Source organism: Mixophyes fleayi, chromosome 4 (assembly GCF_038048845.1).
Source record: "Mixophyes fleayi isolate aMixFle1 chromosome 4, aMixFle1.hap1, whole genome shotgun sequence".
NCBI lineage: Eukaryota > Metazoa > Chordata > Amphibia > Anura > Limnodynastidae > Mixophyes > Mixophyes fleayi.
In genome coordinates this window covers 64,449,181-64,470,191 of record NC_134405.1, presented here as the reverse complement: position 1 = coordinate 64,470,191, position 21,011 = coordinate 64,449,181, and the positions used below count along the sequence as shown (strand labels likewise).

The 21,011-nt window shown below is 43.1% G+C and overlaps 1 protein-coding gene across 9 annotated transcripts in view; it reads right to left on the bottom strand.

Annotated features, from left to right (window-relative positions):
• Positions 1-21,011, bottom strand: part of SEMA4C (semaphorin 4C) — a 465,016-nt gene that overhangs the window by 336,997 nt on the left and 107,008 nt on the right. For 5 of the 9 annotated variants that reach the window (XM_075207325.1, XM_075207330.1, XM_075207327.1 and 2 more), the window contains one exon: positions 4,578-4,647. Coding sequence is in view for 4 of the 9 variants with exons in the window: in XM_075207321.1 (XP_075063422.1) it covers positions 4,578-4,647; positions 9,151-9,705 (625 nt within the window). In the remaining 5 variants the exon portion in view is untranslated. Of the gene's footprint in view, positions 1-4,577; positions 4,648-9,150; positions 9,724-21,011 lie in introns of those variants that run through there. The other 4 variants (XM_075207321.1, XM_075207323.1, XM_075207322.1 and 1 more) reach the window with 3 other exon arrangements.

Genomic DNA, 21,011 nt, shown 5'->3' with positions numbered 1-21,011 from the left:
GAAGCTCTAATGACTTCTTCACATATACTTCTGTCTACCACTCCTATCGAAATGCTCTGGACACTGCAAAACAAACATACTTTCAATCTCTTATCTATGCTCAGGCTTCTAACCCCAAACGCCTTTTCAATACATTTAATCATCTTCTCAATCCTCCCACCCCGAACCCTCCATCTACTATCAGTGCTCAGGATCTTGCTTCCTACTTCAAGGACAAGATTGACAAGATCAGACTAGAAATGGTATCCTCTTCCTCAACAAGCCATCAGCTCATTTCCTTCCCACTACCCTCTGACACCCTTTCTTCATTTGACCCCACAAATGAAGAGGAAATTTCTACGCTCTTCTTATCTTCCTACTCTACCTCCTGTCCTCTTGATCCTATTCCCTCTCAAATTGGTAGATCCCTGTCTTCTGTGCTCATTTCACCTCTAACTCAAATCTGTAATCTCTCACTCTCTACTGGCATCTTTCCATCACTATACAAGCATGCAGTGATTACTCCTATTCTAAAAAAACAAAACTCCGACCCAAACTCTCTCTCAAATTACCGTCCCATCTCTCAGCTCCCTTGCCCCTCCAAGCTTCTAGAGAGACTTGCCTACACTCGCCTCACACGCTTTCTTTCCACAAACAACCTGTTGGATCCTCTTCAGTCTGGCTTTCGTTCTCAACACTCCACAGAGACTGCGCTGACCAAGGTTGTTAATGATCTGATCACTGCTAAGACTGAACGCCATTACTCTCTCCTAATTCTCCTTGATCTCTCGGCTGCATTTGACACCGTTGACCACTCTCTTCTCATACAAACGCTGCAATCCCTAGGTCTTCAAGACACAGTTCTATCCTGGTTCTCATCTTACCTCTCTAATCGCTCTTTCACTGTTAATTTCTCTGGAGCCACCTCTGCTCCGCTTCCCCTATCAGTTGGAGTACCACAAGGCTCGGTGCTAGGTCCTCTTCTGTTCTCTATCTATACCGCTTCTCTTGGAAATCTAATAAGTTCCTTTGGCTTTCAGTATCATCTCTATGCGGATGATACCCAAATCTATCTATCCTCTCCTGATATCTCGACATCTGTGTTGTCCCGTGTAACTGACTGTCTTTCTGCCATTTCATCTTGGATGTCCTCTCGTCAACTCAAACTTAATCTTTCTAAAACAGAGTTAATAATATTCCCACCCGCCAACAAGAGCATACCTGACATTTCTATCTCTGTTGATAACATGACCATAAATCCCACCCCACAAGCTCGCTGCCTAGGTGTAATCCTTGATTCACGCCTATCCTTTGTTCCCCACATTGACTCTATATCTAAATCATGTTACATACATCTAAAGAACATTTCCAGAATCCGCACATATCTCACACAAGACACTGCTAAAACCTTAATTCATGCACTAATCATCTCCCGCATTGACTATTGCAATTCCCTCCTTACTGGTCTTCCCAAAAACAGACTCAAACCCCTAAAATCTATTTTGCATGCTTCGGCAAGACTGATTTTCCTTGCAAATAGCTATTCCTCTGTTGAATCACTCTGTATGTCTCTACACTGGCTGCCTGTCTTCTACCGAATCCAATATAAAATACTTTTACTAACCTACAAGGCCATCAACAAAGCTGCACCAACATACATCTCCTCTCTTGTCTCAAAATATCTCCCAACTCGGCAACTCCGTTCTGCAAAAGATCTGCGTCTCTCATCCACCCTCATTACATCCTCCCATTCCCGGTTACAGGACTTTTTTCGGGCTGCACCCACTCTATGGAACTCTCTCCCTCGCACAATAAGACTCTCCTCTGTTCTACAAACTTTCAAGCGTTCTCTGAAAACCTACCTATTCAGACAAGCTTATAATATTCCTCAACCACCATCTTAACCTCACTACCTTTAGCCTGTTACACAATTTCACACAAGACAACTACCCCCGGACCAACATTGTTGTGTGACAGGATCATTTAGCTTATGAGTCACCCTACCTTTGCAGTCTGGCTGGGCCAAGATGCAAAATGTATACTTAACCTCATGTGTCAATCTCCCATTGTCCCATAGATTGTAAGCTTGCGAGCAGGGCCTTCTCACCTCTTTGTCTGTTTTACCCAGTTTGTTTATTAGTTTATTACGTTTGTCCCCAATTGTAAAGCGCTACGGAATATGTTGGCGCTATATAAATAAATGATGATGATGATGATGATGATGTTGTAATGTAAGGAATGGCTTTAATTTGGACATCACATACTGAGTTAAATAGTGGAAGAAGCAGGGTCCACCTACAGAATTGTTTTGTCAAATGCAGATCTGAAAGTATCTGTATCCACCTTGTATCTGTAACAGATACTGGATTACTACTACTAATCTTGATTAGCACTGGCTTACCTGAGGTGCGGAGTCTAACGATCTCCCCGGTGACACAGCAATCCACGAAGCACAGGAGCCAGGAACAGGTAAGTGTTGCTCTGACACTCAGCGAGTGTCAGAGTGAGATTTTTATACTGACAGGGATTCAAAATCCCCGCATCTGAGTTGCGGTCATGTGACCGCTGAACCCGGAAGTGCGGCATCCGGACGGAGCGGCGGGGAGCAGGTAAGTTTGTAACAGTATCGCCTGGAATTATTTACTAACATCCTGTAATGGATCAATGACTCTTCACTATAACACAAACATTGGGGATGATGCTAAATTGGGTGAACGATTGTTTTATTAGCACAAAATATGTTAATTTGCACTGTGCATGCCCACGCAAAATATTGCACACATACGTCCAAATGGTAGCATCAGACATCTGTGTCTCCTTATGACGCAGAGAGAAACACATTCTGAGTGCAGTAAGAGTGTGATCGTGTAAAGGCGAATGATGCTGACCGGCAGGGACCACATACATGCCTGTCCTCTTTTGCCAGTGCCTGAGATCCAAAGATCTGTGCTGATTTTATTTAGCAAAAGGCGTAGCCCAATCCTAGAAGATAACATCCCTGAGCTGCAAGCACTAGGGCTCCTCCAAATTCTCTTTGCCGGAGTATGGAGGGTTTATATGTGTTGGCTGCCACAGCATGCTGGAAATTCTTGAACTACAATCCTCAGAAACCTGTTGTGCACCTATAAAAACTATATTACTGTAATATAAACATTGACAAGCGATGTTGTGTGGAGCAGTTCTGAGGGGAAAGGGGATGCAATTTTTTTGTGCCGGCTCAGTTCCCCCAGTGCCCACACTGTTTGTCCCCCTCGATTTTGCCACTACCAGTCCAGGCTCTTTGTGCTGGCAAAAAAGGTTTCTTTTAGAGAGGAGGAGGGATACGAATCTTAACAAACGTGCACTCAACATATATGTGTAACTGTATGTTTTCTGTGACCACAATTTACACCTGCATTATTAGATACAAAAGCTTCCAACTCAGCATCAGCCCCATTATGTTTGTCTGCTCTGATGTCACATTTCAAAAACAACCATCATCTGCACTAGAGCTGAGCAAATCAACTAATTTCCCTGGTAAAATGTAGCTCTGATGCCCTTGATCATTGTATTCCCTATATAAAGGAAGAAACAAAACAACTGGTGTGAGAAAGAGCTGAGAGTATCTAGAAAAATATTTAGGGGCCTGATTCAATAAAGAACTTAAATTAAGAAGTTTCTTATTTAAGTCTCCTGGACAAAACCATGTTACAATGCAAGGGGTGAACATTAGTTTTCTGTTTTGCACATAAGTTAAATACTGACTGTTTTTTCATGTAGCACACAAATATCAACTGTCAGTGTACAAATAAGCTATCAAGTATTTGTGTGCGCTACATGAAAAAACAGTCAGTATTTAACTTATGTGCAAGACAGAATACTAATTTTCACACAAATACTTGATAGCTTATTTGCACACTGAAATTTAAAGTTGATATTTGTGTGCTACATGAAAAAACAGACAGTATTTGTCACGATCTGCCTGCAGCTTGCTGCTTTGTATTGGCAGCTCCTGCCTCCGGGACTATTAGACTTTATTATTGTGTGTTTGCAGCAGTACCTCTGATCACCAGAGGTGCTGCTACTGTGCCTGCTTCATGTCTTTTAGGAGTTAACCTTGCTGCACTAATTATTCCTTGCACCTGGGTGTTTTCCCTATTTACCTGTCCCTCCCAGCACACATGGCTGGTTATTGTTGTCACATCCTGTTCCTACTTGTTGTTCCTGCATTCTGATATTCTTCTGGTTATTTGCTGCTCAGGAGCTCTCCATACCTCCTGCTTCCCTGCATCAGCTGTGTACCTGGTGTTTTCTGCAAGTTCATATTACCTCCTGCTTCCTGCATCAGCTTTGCACCTGGTATTTACTACAAACTCATGATTACCTGCTATTTGTACACTTCTGCAAATAAACATAGAGTGTTTTTCACCATATTTGTGGCTCCTAGCTGTATTCCTGTATTTAACCATGACAGTATTTAACTTATGTGCAAAACAGAAAACTAATTTTCACCCCTTGCATTGTAACATTATTTTGTCCAGGAGACTTAAATAAGAAACTTCTTAATTTAAGTTTCTTCATGAATCAGGCCCCTAGTCTGGAATAAAATATGAGATTACCTGGTCTACTGGGATGAAGAATCAATTCATCACTTGTGTCTCTATGTTCCTCAGTTTGCAATTCTGAATCCTGTGAAAAACAAATTTGCAATGTCAGCTTACAGGTGACAAGTAGAAATAATATATGCTTATGGTCAAAATTAAATAAAATATTAAAAACTAAATGTTTTGATTATCATTTTATACTTTATGGGTGTGATTTAGAGTAAAAGCTAAAAGATTTCTCTTATGGGGACCCTCTGGTTTACCTTGGAAAAGCGAACTAGCGAAACGCGCATCAGCGTTGTCGTTCTGTTACAACACTCCGTTATACTACTAATACATTCAGTTTAGAGATCGACCCATTAATCTAAATTGAATATGAAAATACGAATAATTGGATTGCAATAGATTGTTGTACCTGCTTGGGTGGACTACAAGGTTAAAGGGATATGGGTGTACTGTACGATATAATAGTAGCAAAATATCCATAGGACAGCCACTCGACAATTACTGGTCCCGCGAGGTAGAGAACAACTTTTGTCGCTAGTGGAAACACTTTTCCAGCCAAAATGGTAACCAGGTTGTTAAGAAATGCCTTCTGTCCTGGCATTACTCAAGATGTGGAAATACACAGAGACTCCTGTGGTGGGCCAGAGAACAGGAAAACCTCCAGAAAAAGTGTCCCGAGAAGCCATATCTAACGGAAGAACCCTTCCATTGAGTGAGCATTTATAGTATAGGCCTCCTGTCCAGAGTTCAGCTGAAAAAGGAAGTGGTACAGCCTAACATTTGTACATTTTGCCACCTAAAATCCAGAGGCTAATCCTTTATTCGCCACTAAAGCTGAACACATTCTCAACACTCTTATGGATATATTCAGCATGGTGAACTAAGGGACCTAGTTTTGTAGCGAACCTGTGCAATCACCTAGAATTGTCCCTTACCATGCTCAAACCAGCAGACCCTATGAGTTGCTCTGTCAATTCCAATTTGAGAGGCTAGGAGGGATAACGTAGCTCCCATAAGCTTACAGGGAATGCTGCAGGGGTCCACTTGATTCCATCCATTTAGATTTATATACAATTGGCGAGTATGAGAACCATACCGAGCCAGGTGGGAGAATGGAGGGGGACAGCATTATGATTAATTTGTACTGCAAGCTGAGAAAGAGAGGTAGCCTATGCCACCATAGAAAAAGTATGTCTAGCACTAGTGTGGATCCTTAAGAAACTACAGTCTACTGTATGTGGCAGTTATTATTGTTTATATATACAGTGTCACCATATTATTCTGCACTTACAGATAATATAATGATACACATCAATCCCTGCCCAATTGGAGTTTACAGTCTAAATTCTCTAATAAGCAAACAAACACTAAGGTCAATTTTCTCAGAAGCAAAATAAGCTACCAGTATATTTTTGAACACTGGGAGAAAACTGAAGAACCCTAAGGAAATACACACAGTGGTATTGGATCACCCCAGCACAGGACACATCAGGGATCAGGGATCATTCACAAAAAATCCTCACAGCAACACATATAGGTTGTACTTTCAGTCATTTTACACCTCACCAAGCTAAGAAGCAACCTAATTGGCCCAGAATTTAAGGCCAACTCCCGTAAAGAACAGTGCTTTGAAGACTAAGGACTAAAAAAAGGGCCCACGTCAATAAAGGTCAAGTCCAACTGGAAGCACAATTGCACAAGATATAAAGCAAGAAATGTATTTATCATGTAATCTTTACTCCAATTAGTCCAAAGTATATTCCAAACAGCTTTATAATGTATGCCAACCTACTGACCAGCACCTTTGCAATGTTCCTATGTTCCCCTGCACAGTAAAAATACAAATCCACAATAGACCTAAACACACCTGTGCAAGCAAGAACATAGCCCCACTACCTTATTATGGTTGTCTGCATTAGCTATCTTATTGTCCTCAGGTCTCCGTCACAGACACATCAGAGATTTGTGTTGGGTAAGATGATGGTCCTGTATGACTGATCTATGCGAGGAGAATTGTGGATAGCTCCACAGCAAGTAACATTTGGTTGCTGTCCAACCATACCTATCGGAGTAACAAGAGTGGAAAGACTTTAGAGCCTGGTACTGCCTGTTATTAGCAGCAATGTGGGGATACAAACCCAAGGACGTATGCAAACTTCTATTGGACTGCCACTCTATGCTCTTTACAAGTTTGAGTCCCTTTTGCATTGCTCTTTTATGCTAGTTATTTCAGTGAGACTGATGTTCTAGTTGATTTGAACCTTCTAGAGGTAAAATAAACATATTTTATGTTTCACTAGTCTCAGTGTGAGCTAAGAATCCTACTACACGTTAACATTCAGTCCCTCTATTCCCTAGCCACTAATAAAAGGTGGGCCAGATAACCTCACAGAGAAAACTGAGGGGATACCAGCAGAAAATAGATCTTGGAATATCCCATTCCCTTGGATATCATCACAGGCATAATACCTCACAATTTGTTAAAAAAAAAAAAAAAGCTTAAAAATAAAACTATATTCTGGCTATATACAGGGAAGCAAGGCTGCTGCTGTATGTTTTGGCTTTTTTATGTTTTTTACTTTTTACTTTACAGTACATATATTTAATTTCCTAATATTTTTGTTTCATTTACAGCTCCTTCTCCCCTAGTCTTATCGAGAGGGGATTTTCTATGTATCAGTAACCCCTTGTGCACCACAAGGACCCTGACTTATATTCTGTGGCCATAGAGTTCCTCCTTGATTATAGCATATAAAAAAATAATCATGTGAGATAACCACTTCCATGTTTGTGAACTTAGCAATTAGCGAAGTTTGGGAGGAATCCCAGGAAAGTTACCAAAGAATACTCTAATTTTTCAAGTTTTCAATAAGTTGCCCCACTCAGCTTAATTTTAAGAGTTTTATTATTATTATTATTATTATTATTATTATTATCATTTATTTGTTAGAAGCCACAAGGTATCCGCAGCGCCGCACACAGTATTAACAGTAGACTATACAGGGTGAAACCATACAGAACAATGAACAAAAAGTACCAATACTTCAGAAACTCCGGCTAGTCATATGCAGTAAAGACGGAGCGGAAGAACAGGTATGGAGACAGGAGGGGAGGGGGCCCTGCTCATACGAGCTTACATCCTAAGGGAGGGTAAACAGACCAGGCACAAGAGGAGCCAGTTGAGGCAAGAGGAGAGAAGGGAGGACGAGCTAAAGGGAGGAGATGGGGGTTAAGTAGATGGTTGGTAGGCTTTGAGGAAGAGGTAAGTTTTGAGTGCACATTTGAAGGAGCACAGAGTAGGAGAGAGTCCTTGGTCACTCAAACACATACCATTTATATCTAGAGAAGGATTTGTTGACTTAAAGGCACCATTGCACAATACCGAAGCAACAATATGCATTCTAAGTTGCATGTTTAAAGTCCAGAGTGGACAATCCACTCCTACTGGAGAGAGTAGGAGCAAGCTGGAATGATTGAGAGCTGCTAAACACAATAGCCTGGAGATTGCAGAACAATACCACTGGAATGGTGGAGAGGTGTAATAGCCTGCGGACTGCAGGACAATATCACTTGAATGGTGAGGACAGGTAGGTGCAACGCCTGCGGACTGCAGGAGTAATACCACTGGAAAGGTGGAAGCTGGTAGGTGCAATAGACTGCAGACTACAAGATAATACCACTTGAATGGTGGAAGCTGATAGGTGCAATAGCCTGCAGACTGCAGGATAATACAGCTGGAATGGTGGAAAGGTGTACTAGTCTGCGGACTGCAGAATACCACTGGAATGGAGGAGAGCCACAGGAGATACGTCCAGCATCCAACAGGTAGGTAACCCAAAGAACAAGCACAGATTAGCAGGAGGAAGTGCCTTTTATAATGGGAGGCTGACAGAGGCAAATGAGCGTCCGGCAGAGGAAAAAATGCAATTTGGTCTACGCATGCGCAGACCCAATGCGGAATATGGTGACCATCAGGAGCTGCAAGGAGCAGTCATTGGCAGGCTGGTAAGGAGCTGCAAGGAGCAGTCATTGGCAGGCTGGTAAGTGAGCCGGCTTTCGGACGGAGAAGCCGAACGCCCGGCATATGACAGTGCTCCTGCAGCGACTGTCATGTTATAAACAGCAATTTCCTCCATCTGACTTTACAGAACTGTGTGGTTACTATGGAAGGGACCCTACCAAATAGCTATATTCACGAGGCCATGTGGTCAGTATTTTACGTAGGTTTATAATCTAAAAGTCAACCTCTTTAATGCATAATTGACTGGTGCAACTGGTCAATGAGTAAAAAGGAAACCATAACCCCACTACAGAACAGGTTACATAAAACACGCTGGCACTTTCATGGCAAAAGGGAAAAATACTACAGCTTGAGTTTCGCATATTAGCCCTTGGCCATCTGTTGCCTGCCATCAGTAGACTATTGTCCACATGCCCAAACAATATTCTGAAGTACCAACACTAACAAACACCACTTTGATTATATATCTTTCATAACATAATTATTTTTTTTTTATTTTTTTTACATTTGTCATTCTTTCAGAAATTCAAAATACAGCTCTCAACTCCAATGTAACATTACCCTTAAGCATTTGTGTCTTCTTGGTGAATTGTGTAAAATGCTAACCTCTTGTCCAGAAAGATCTTTCTTGTTAATTTGTGACTGTTTTCTTTTCCGGAGGCGTTTATATTTTTTTATACTAGACTGAAATTTCCTACTGAAAATGCCATTTTTGTGTTTTCTTCCATTGCACATATATGGCCTTTGATTGGACTGAGAGATACCACACTGTTTTGTTGATTTTCGTGGTAGAAAGTCCGGTATTCTATTGTGTGTATTATTCTTTGATGGATTCTGACCAATGGGCTTCATTTTGACTAGCTTACATGTATGTTTTTGAAATTCACTGATCAACCGAAGGGACTTTGGAGTTTTCTTCCTGTTGCTTTCATCCAAATATGACAGACTGTTTGCTGAAGAAGTCTCTATATTTGATCTCAATTTCCGTTTCTTTTGTGGTTTAGAAAATGTCACTTTTTTGGGCCGGTTTGTCGTTCTGCTTACCCCACTTGTGCTAGGGTCCTGATTAATATTTAACGGCAAAGCTGGCGGCAGGATCTGGCTTTGTGAATCCATTAAATTATCTGATCCATTTACAACTGTAAAATAAAGAGATAAACAAGAGTATAACATTCACTTTACCTTATTTACTAATATACAAAGTTTGTTCCTCAATTTTTAATGAGGTTTTATACAACCGGTTTCAGGATAATCTTGCCATTGAGAGCCTAATTCTATTAGGTTGCCTGGAAATCAATCATGAAAGAAAAACATATACAAACACGCACAGCCCATTTAGCTCTATTACTACATATTTGTATCACCTTTTAAAGGCTGCACATACATTCACACAGATGGCATTTTTTAAGATATGCAAATACTTGCTCATGATTGTGGGAGCACTCAGACAGATCTCTTAACTACAGATACAATAATATGCACACAAAAGAATCGTCCTTACAGGACAGAATGATATAATGAGAATAAGGGTGCAGGGAATGTATTTATTTGAAAATTTCCTGATTTTCGATGCAGTCCACACTGCCTTTTTAACCAAATTTTAATATAACGTTAGTGGGGACTGTAGGTGGACCTCCACCTCAACTTGATAAGACAAGAGAGTGAGCGGGAAAATTATAGGTCAACAAAGGCTGAGCATAGATTGGACAATAATGAAAAACCTTGTGACTGGTGTTGAGTTATTCGGGTCTTCTGGAGACAACAATCTACTAATCTTATAATGGCACTTGAATAGGTTCAGATATATTTGCGCACCAAACGTACATAGAAAAAGGTGCACTGAAGAAATAGCTTACTTAAGTATATATATTCAATCACATGCTTCTCAGGATGCATTTAGTTCAAAAACAGTAGCATTTGTGGCAGACGTATGTCAAGCATACAAGTGTAAATACTTTGCCCCATGATATCATAGAGATGTAGCTGGACAGTGTTAGTAGTAAATGCTAAAGTCTCATTACCTGTTTCACTGCAGTAAATTTAGTTACTAATATTTTACTGGTTTATTTAATTGTTTCGATTTTAACACAATCAATCTCCGCTCATAGGGAGAAAGTTGTCTCCTGTAATTATAATAAACCAGTAGATGCAAATAGCGATCTATATTACACTAACAGGCAATATCCCGAAGAATTGGGAGAGATGGTGAGTTCAAAAGACCAAACAGATATTCTGTTGAAGAATTTTGAACAAGGGGGAAATTCTGCCCACTTATTAAAGAAGACCTCTGAACATGCTATTATTCTCGATAGAGGTGTGCGTTTCAGGGAAAAAAGATAAAAAAAACAAAGAAAAAGAAAAACTTATGACTATAACAGAAAATAGTTCCACAGAGAACATTGTTCCTTTTCTTACAATCTGTACTAATAAATTCCATCAAATTAAGACTAGAATCTCCAATCTAAATGGAAACTTCCGAATGCGGAGATTTGGAGATACATACAGCTCCGCCATTTTCTCGGATCCTTGGAGGTACGGGAGTCTGTGGGGCGGCCGCTTACACAGTTTGAATCTTTATGTACCTCTCCGCTATATCCTAGACATACTCTATCTCTCATCTATAGTAATCTCATTGAAAACACCTTTAATAAACAACCCACCTTCATACGACACTGGGAGAGGGAGCTGACTTGCTCGATATCTGAACAAGATTGGAAAGATATCTTCTTACGCACCCAGTCGAGCTCGGTCAGTATACGGGTGGTGGAAACACAGTATAAGGTGATGACTAGATGGTATAGATGTCCTAGCTTGCTGGCTAGGATGGTTCCTGGGATGTCGAACGTGTGCTGGCGATGTATGTCGGCGCCGGGCACTCCGTTACATGTATGGTGGGAATGCATAGCTCTTAGAACTTTTTGGGATGCAGTCCTTCTAATTACTAAAGAAATTACGGGCGTTGAGCCACCTAATTGCCCCAAATACTGGTTATTGAATTATAATAAAATGACAATCTCTAAATACAAAAAATCAACAATTAAAAACCTTAGCAACGCAGCAAAGGCCGTGATTCCAGTACATTGGAGATCCCCGAATATCCCTACCATTAGAGAGTGGTTTGCCCGAATAGAATCCTATAGAATAATGGACGACATACTCTATTCCTCAAAGGACAAATACAGGGAATATCATTACATATGGTTTGAGTGGCTCGAATTCAAGGATTCACCACTTTATTCTCAGTGGAATAAATGAACCCCCCTTACTCTCTCCCCCCCTCCCGCTCTACCTTTCTCTCCCTCTCTCTATCCCTCTTTGTCTTTCCCCCATCCCTACATGATGTATTATTGAATACTAAATGGTACTTTATTTTTATGCTGAACTACTGTTGAATTGTGTTCATGTATATGTGTCTTTACGTAATATTTTTGAATATCTTTAATGCATTGTTCTATGCAAAATAGATATGTTTTTAAAAGCTGTTCAATCTTTCAATAAAAAAGAGATTTACAAAAAAAAAATTAAGACTAGAAGATAAATTAAAGTATTTTAAAACAGGAGACCAGAGGCTAACAAAATGTATTAATAACTATTATATTAAAAAAAATAATAAGGGGGGCGTGGCTAGGACGCCATACTGACCGGACGCACATCTCCGAGCTCCTCTCTCACCGAGACCCTAATCCCGCTAATCTTTGGGCTACACGGGTCATATACCCCATCTCCACATAGCCCCCTGTTTGCGGTGCCTGCCAGCTTCCACCCGACACCCGACTTACCGGCTGGGACCTCGGGAGACCAACTTTGAGCCCTCCTCTAGACAGCTGGACATCCTGACCCGGGGGGCCCTTTCAGAGCTGGATCCGCTGCCCTCTCAGTGGCGGTTCTGCATCCAGACCCCCAGCCTCCTGTGTCTAGCCGCTGGCTCGATCGGCTGAACTTAGCGGCCTACTTCCGGTTGAGGCCCCGGACTAAAGTTTCAGCCTCCCCGCGGACCCCTCACTTCCGGTATCGCCGCGGCGCTTCCGGCGAAGATGGCCAGGACTTCTGACCCAGGTGAGAGCTGAACCCGCTGCACCTTCCCCACCTCCGCTTGCCACACGTGGAGTCTGCCTGGAGGGCACCTCTGCCTCACTGTTAGGACTTCTAGAGGAGCTGTGGGCAAAGACCTCAGACCACCAGCACTGCAAAACTTCCCCATCTCCTCTCACCCAGTCTGAAGCTGTCTACTCTGCCAGCAGATTTGTCTCGATTCCCTGTGGGGCTGGAGCTCTGCCTCCCTGGCCCATACACTGTAAGAGGCACACGGCTAACCCTGCACCTCCTACCATGAGACTTGTGCCCGCTTGTACTACCCAGCAGAATGAACTACAAAATTTCCCAATATTTCTAAGACACAGGCAGCGGCTACGCTTCTCCACACCCCTGCATCTCTCTCTTAAGTGAAGCCTGCTACACGCACCCTGGAGTAGGGTAAGAGGCACCAGCCAGCAGTAAACCTGTATCACATTTGCAAGTGTGTATAAAGTCTCGTTTCCCTAGTGCTGAGCTCGCTCCACTAGAATCGTGAGTTTGATTACAAGATATAGCTCCTATCATACAGTGTTTCTTCAATAGCTACAGGCTCTGACTACAGCTCCTTCTTATTAAGTTGTCTTTCCGCCTGCATACCAGGTTCGGGGCTGGGCTGAAATGACTGGGTTCTAATTATGCCTTTGTGCCCCTTTGGTCCCTGAGCTGTTACCCTGTGGAACAACCGGGTTTTCTCCATATCCCCTGCCTCCCCACCCGTTCCCTTCTTGCCTTACAACTCCAAAATGCCTAAAGGGGGGAAAAAATCTACAGGAGGGGACCTCCTCCCCTATCTTTCCAAGCAAAAGAACCAAGCTAGATCCGGTGAACACTCTGATTCGGGGTCTGAGGAAGAGGACTGCTCCCCCATCACCCGCCGAGACTTCCTATCCCTCCTCAAAGAGGTGAAAGACGTCAAAGCCTCTGTGCAGGCCCTCCACTCACTAAAGACGGATATCGCGACCATTGGGAACAGAACAGACCATCTCGAGCAACGTGTCGAAGAGGTGGTGACGTACCAGCAAACACATAATACAGATCTGGACCAAATCCGCCAGGATATTCTTCAACTACAAGAAGGCCAAGAGGACCAAGACAATAGAGCCAGACGCAACAACATGAGAATTCGGGGAGTACCAGAACATGTCGAGTCTGCCCACTTGGAACTCTACCTAAAGAAGCTTTTCACCCAGCTTTCCCCCCAGACCCCGGAGGATCAACTCTTATTGGATCGTGCCCATCGTGCACTCAGACCTCGCTCTCAGGACCCAACTCAACCCAGGGACGTTATCCTTAGAATGCACTATTTTACAGCAAAGGAAGCCGTCATGCAGGAGGCACGTCGACTTCCTTCGATCACCTACGATAACGCCACCCTGCAGATTTTCCAAGACCTCTCCCCACTCACCCTAGCCAAAAGAAGGGACTTCAAGCCGATTACTACACTTCTCCGCCAAAAGGAAATTAAGTATCGCTGGGGTTTTCCTTTTCGTCTCCTAATCTGGCACCAAGGCTCTATGCTCATTGCCAGAACCATCTCTGTGGCACAGGCTCTGCTTCCCAAATTTGGCATTACCACAGGTTTTCCTGTTCTCCCTGAACCCTCCCCCCTTCCTCAGAGGCCGTCTACACAGTCGACGCGTCAAGCCCCCAGGACCGAGTGGAATACGATCCCATCGAGGTCATCATCCTCTCTGCGATCCACTGAACCTTCTGGGACTTGACTTGCTACACCAGGTTTACATTTGGTGATCTTTTTCCACTTTTATTCCTCCCCCCATAGGGTTCTTTTGCTGAGAGTTGCTCCCAGTGAAACTTCTGTCAGCTCCTATTGGTTGTTGTCTCCAAACTACCGTATGCTAACGCTGCTTGGGTGTGTCACCCGAAAGCCCTACTGAGCCTAGTTGCACTGTTTTACAGGTTATCATGTGTGTATTACTTACCTGTTGCTCTGTTCCTGATGTTTGGAGTTCCTTTTTAACTGTATTGTTGGATCCCGGCTCCTTTTGGCGGCTCCCCCTACTAGGGGGCGCATCCTCTGGCATCTGGGATCCCCAGTTTACACCATGTTAGGCTATAATACACAATGTTAAGCCTTTCTAGTTACTTATTTTTTTACTATTTCTTTATTCATTCTTTGCATATTTACTTATTTTTTTTACTTATCTCACTCTCCTCCTGGCTATCCCTGGTTCGTGGACCCCACCTCCAGTGGCCATCTAGGCCACTCCTCCGGTTTTAGCCGGACCATTACTCCTTTAACGCCCACGTTGGGGTGACAGTGGAACTGCAACCGGAGATACCACACTTAAGCTGAGAGTTTGTTGTTCTAGGTAATTGTTGAGTTCTGATATTTTTTTATCTTATTTTATTTTATTTTTTTATTATTTTCTATGTTTACCTCCCACCACCCAATTTGGTATCTCTTTTGTTTTACTAAGTACTCATCCTACTTTTTCCCCTCTCATATACGCCTCTCAACGGCCTTCCCCCACTCCCTGACGCCATACCTTCCCGTCCTCAGAATCGTATCTCCTACCTTTTACTCTCCCTTGGGACTACCTCACTCTCCCTAAACTCCCCTTTTCCCCCATACTCTCTTTTTTCACTCCTGTATCTCTGCTACTTTCGCTATACTTACAATGTCTCAGGTGACCCAGAGGGGCGCACACTTGGAGCCTAGCTCTTTGCCCTCCAGTGATGTACCCTCTCGCGGCCGCGCCGCGCCTCCCTAGAGCCCTTGGCTCTTTTGCTGACCTATGTGCTTTTCCAGCGCATATTTTTCTTTCCCATTGTCGGTACAAGTCCCGGCCTATTTCGCCGAGTGACCACTTCCCCCCCCCCCTAACTCCCTCACCTCCCCCCTAAACCCCCCCTCCTTATTTGACCACCCTGTGTTAGGTCTTCTCCTGATATCTCTCCCTTTCGCTGCACATGGGTCTTAGAGTACTTTCTTTTAATGTTAAAGGGCTAAATAGCCCCCAGAAAAGAGGTAAGCTTTTCGCTACCCTAAAACTTCATAAGGGCGATTTGATTTTTCTACAAGAGACACATTTTCTACATAACTCCCACCCAGAGCTCCACTCCAAAGCATACCCCGTTTCATGCCATGCTTGCGATCTCTCAACCAAAAAACGAGGGGTAGCGATTTTATTTGCCCGCCATTTGTCTTTCGAACTCATTGACTCCCTTGCAGACAAAGAGTGCCGATACCTCATCTTGATAGGTAAACTAAATAATAAACTCTGCACGCTGGTTAATTTTTATGCTCCCAACCAACATCAGACTCGCTTTTTTTCCAAAATAGATGTTTTGTTGTCCCGTTGTCGTCAGGGAGACCTTATAGTAGCGGGAGATTTCAATACTGTCTTGAACCGGGCTTTGGATCGTTCCCCCCCTGTGGCCGCGCCTGCTACTACTTCTGACCCATTATCCTCTAAGTCGCTCCTCAGTCTCATGAAATCCCAGCTCCTCTACGATTCCTGGCGAATGAAAGAACCGACCTCTCGGGACTATACATATTACTCCCCACCACACCATTCATACTCACGCATTGATATGATCCTGCTCAGCCACAACTTTGCGTTAAACCTCCAGGCGGCCCAAATTCACCCGATGATTTGGTCTGATCACTCCCCTATATCTATAGACCTCTCTGGCCTCTCAGACCGCCCCCGCCCCATGACCTGGCGTCTTTATGACTTGTTGCTCCATAATGCGGATATAATTTCCCAGCTCGGGGCTCGCCTAGAAGACTATTTCGAGCTTAACGACCACCCAGATATTTCTAGGGCCACTCTATGGACTGCACACAAGGCGGTCCTGAGGGGACATCTGCTTAACATTGCTTCCAGGAGGAAAAAAGAAACTCTGACCACGACTAACGAATTATCTCTTAAACTACAATCTCTAGAAGCCCAACACAATGTTACTCCGGACCCCTCCATCCTGCTAGCCCTCCTCGAGACTAAGGCCCAATTAGATCTCCTTCTCTCCAAACAAGTAGCCAAACGCCTTAAGTGGCTCCGACAATCCTTTTACGAAAAGGGGGATAAGGCGGACAAAATCCTCGCTGCGTGGCTTCGCTCAGAAAGGGCCCACAAAAACATTATATCGATTCGTGATTCTAATAACCAGCTTCTCCATGACCCTGCTACCATCAGAGAGGCTTTCCAGCAATATTACTCCGCCCTTTATAATCTCCCATCTCCCCCAATCTCTATCCCGCAGCAATCTAACCCCTCGTTGATTTCAGACTTCCTTGCTAAATCTAAACTTCCTAAATTGTCCCCGCAGGCCCTCCAATCCCTCAACGAAGCAATTACACTAGAGGAAATTCTGCTTACTATTAAATCACAAAAAAGTGGAAAATCTCCGGGCCCAGATGGTTTTACGGCAGCTTATTATAAAAAGTTTTCGAGTGTCCTTGCCCCCCACCTGCTCTCCCTGTACAATGGTGTCCTCCAGGGAACCCCCTTCCCACCCGAAATGCTCGAAGCTAGAATTGTAGTGATCCCAAAAGAAGGGAAGGACCCACTTCACTGTGCCAGCTACAGACCCATCTCCCTTCTTAATCTGGATCTGAAGATTTTTGCTAAGATTCTGGCAAATCGTCTAAACGCATTCCTTCCCTCATTGATCCATTACGACCAGGTGGGATTCATTCCGGGACGCCAGGCGAGAGACAACACCAGAACGACCATTGATATTATACATATTGCAAACACCAGGAGATCTCCCACTATAATCCTCTCTCTGGAAGCTAAAAAAGCGTTTGATAGGATCTCTTGGGGTTTTATGAAAGCCACTCTTGAGGCTTTTGGCTTCGCTGGTGACTTTCTCACTGGTGTCCTGGCATTGTACTCCTTGCCTTCAGCTAAAGTCTTGATCAACGGGGTACCCTCAAACTCGCTAGCCATCCAAAACGGCACGAGGCAGGGATGCCCCCTCTCTCCCCTTATTTTTGCCTTGGTGATTGAGCCATTGGCCTCTCAAATCCGTTACAACTCTAATATTTGTGGCATACAGGTGGGGGACATCGACTCAAAAATTTCGCTCTTTGCGGACGATGTCCTGCTTTCACTTTAACAACCAGTGATCTCCCTCCCCAACCTGTACAATGTTCTCCAGGCCTATGGTGACGTTTCTAGCTATAAAATAAATTATACAAAATCAGAGGCCCTCTTGCTCCATGTCTCCCCCCAGGAAGCCGATGTGTTACGGTCCTCTTTCAAATTTAAGTGACAGACTAAGAAAATAAAATATCTGGGGGTCTATCTCACATCCTGTTACGATCTCCTCTACCAAGAGAACTTCCCACCTCTCTTCTCCAAAACTCAGTCTGCTTTGGCTTCTTGGAACCGCCATATTACCTCGTGGCTGGGTAGGATCATTGCGGTGAAGATGAATATCATACCCAAGTGGCTGTACCTCTTCCAAACCCTACCAGTTGCTGTCCCTGCTACTCTCCTATCAAATATCCAGAAGGCCCTTACCCGGTTTATCTGGAATCATAGGCCTTCAAGGGTTTCGGTTGCTGTCCTGAAGAAACCTATCCCCAGTGGCGGTAGAGGTCTACCCGATATTAAGATTTACTACCTGGCTTCCCACTTCTCCCAAATTGTTGCACCCTCAGGTTCCATGTCATGGCTGGACTTGGAGGTGGCGCATACTGCCCTCCCTGACCTGACTCCACTTTGGGGCCTACCCCCTTTACATCGCCCCTCGCCCTCTAAACTCCTTCCCACCATTAAATTTGACATTAAGATTTGGGACTCCTACTCCTTTAAATTAAAACTCACATCTGCCCTCTCTCCCCTGACCCCCATCTGGTTTAATCCTTTATTTCCTCCTGGCCTCTCTAGATTGAGGAACCGTCTCTGGACTCAGGCTGGCCTCAAATTCCCATCAGACTTCTCGAAACGAGGTCAATGGCTTCCACTGGCTGAACTTCAGTCTCACTCCCCAGACCGGACGCTTAGCACCTTCGAGTTTTTCCAAATCAGCCATTTTTTGCGATCCCTTCCACCCAAATTTATACTGCGCCCCCTCACTCCATTTGAAAGTCTATGTAAATCTCACCCCATGTTTAAAGGTATGATATCACAGCTCTATGGTATCTTTCTTGATTCCAACCTTCACCCTCAGCTCCCCCATGAGGTTGAATGGGAGAGAGATCTTGGCCCTCCGCCGGATGAAGAGGCCTGGAAGGACATGAGACTGGTGATAGCCAAAACCTCCATATCGACCAGACTAAAAGAAACATCCTATAAAATTTACTATCGCTGGTACTATACCCCCACCCGACTTCATGCAATGTTCCCCTCCTCGTCGCCTGACTGCTGGCGGGGATGTGGCCACAGGGGATCTATGACACATATCTGGTGGACCTGTCCAATTATCGCTCCCTTCTAGGATGCGATCCATGGCTTTATCAATACCTTATTTGAGACTCCCGTTGCAAAGGACCCTTGGATCTTTCTCCTTTGCTACCCTCCCCCTGATCTTGATAAATTCTCCAAAAAACTGACAGCACACATCCTCACAGCCGCCAAATCCCTTATTGCCCTCAACTGGAAACATAGTTCCTCTCCATCTTTCTCAGCCCTTAAAAAACAAATCTGGCATGTGGCAGCAATGGAAGAGATTACTTACAGAGGTCACGCTTTCAGCCAAGTTTGGGCTCCTTGGCAAATGGCGGCGAGCGCGTTCCCCTCTGACACTTAATACCCTTGTGCCGACCCATGTGTGTCGAGCGGGACCCTGTCCCTGCTCTACCAGCTCTTGACCTTCTAACACATTCTCATTATCTTCTTTCTGACCGCACTGCTGCCTAGCTTTTGTGGTCTTCCTTCTCCCCTCCCCCCTTTCATCCCCCCCTCACCCCCCCCCCAAAATATGTTTATATTGTTGGTTCTACATAAAGTAAAGCAAGAAATAATTTAAAAACTGGTCAGCTTACATCTTAAGTTCCCTGTGGACGTCTCTCCTTGATATCGTCACAATGCAAATGTCTTTTTATGTACCCACTGTAACTTTCAGATTTTGTATTTTGTATGCCTTGTTTTGCTTGACCATTTAAAATAAAGAATTATAAAAAATAAAAAAAAAAAGAATAAGAAAATACATCCCTTGGTGAAATTAAAAAATTAAACTCAAATAAAGTAAGTACTTGGATTCCAGAAGAACCTAAAGGATGTTTTTTCTGTAATAGACCTGTATGTCTGACCTGCAATCAAATTATGAATAAAACTATAGAAATTAAATCAAATGATACTGGGGCTTTGTACCCTATTCAGCAATTTAACTGCAAGACAACATATGTTATTTATGTTCTACAGTTTTCTTGCCACCATAAATACTACGACTATACTGCAAGAACCTAGAGAAATCAAAATTACATGAATTCGCTCTCTAAGCAGTTTCTCTAAGCTGTTGATTTTATGCATATTAGATATTGATTCCTTTGCAGTAACAATGTTAATATTAAAAACATATTTTTATATTTCCAAATATTCTTATATTTTATATAATTTTTTGCATGTGAGAGATATAAAATGTATTATGACTATGCTAATACACATATTATGTTCTCCCTACGGGATTATTATATAATCAGTGTTCAATAAACTAATGATTAACGAATGAACCTAATATAAGACCTATATCTTAACATTCAATTTTTTAGATTTGCCTTTAATATTTGATTAATTTGTTTATGGGAAAACATGAATGTAGGAATAACATCCCTATTGCTAATTCCAATGTTGCGTCTAAACTGCTCTCTAACCTCCTCACTTGACCTTTCCCAGTGGATTAAATCCGCTACTCTTTGGGATGGTCATGATCTTTATCTCTGCTCAGTTTCTGATTTCTTTAACAGTCCTTTCCCCCTCTTGAATCATCACCTTATTAGCTACTTGCTCACCACCAGTTCTTTCACCTCTCAGCAGTCAAAATCTTCCAAGTCTCCTCATACTCGCAGGAATATAAACTCTATTGATTTTCAACAGTCTTTCTGCCATTTCATCTTGGATGTCTTCTCGTCAATTCAAACTCAATCTTTCAAAAACTGAATTAATTATATTCCCACCCAAAAACAGAAGCTTCCTGCTTGAGATTTCTATTTCCGTTGATAACATGACCATAAATCCCACTCCATAAGCTCACTGCCTAGGTGTAATCCTTGACTCACAAGTATCCTTTGTTCCACACATCGACTCTATATCTAAATCATGTTACATACAGCTAAAAAACATTTCTGAAATACGCACATATCTCACAAAAAACACTGCAAAAACCTTAATTCATGCACTTATCATCTCCCGCATTGGCTATTGCATCTCCCTCCT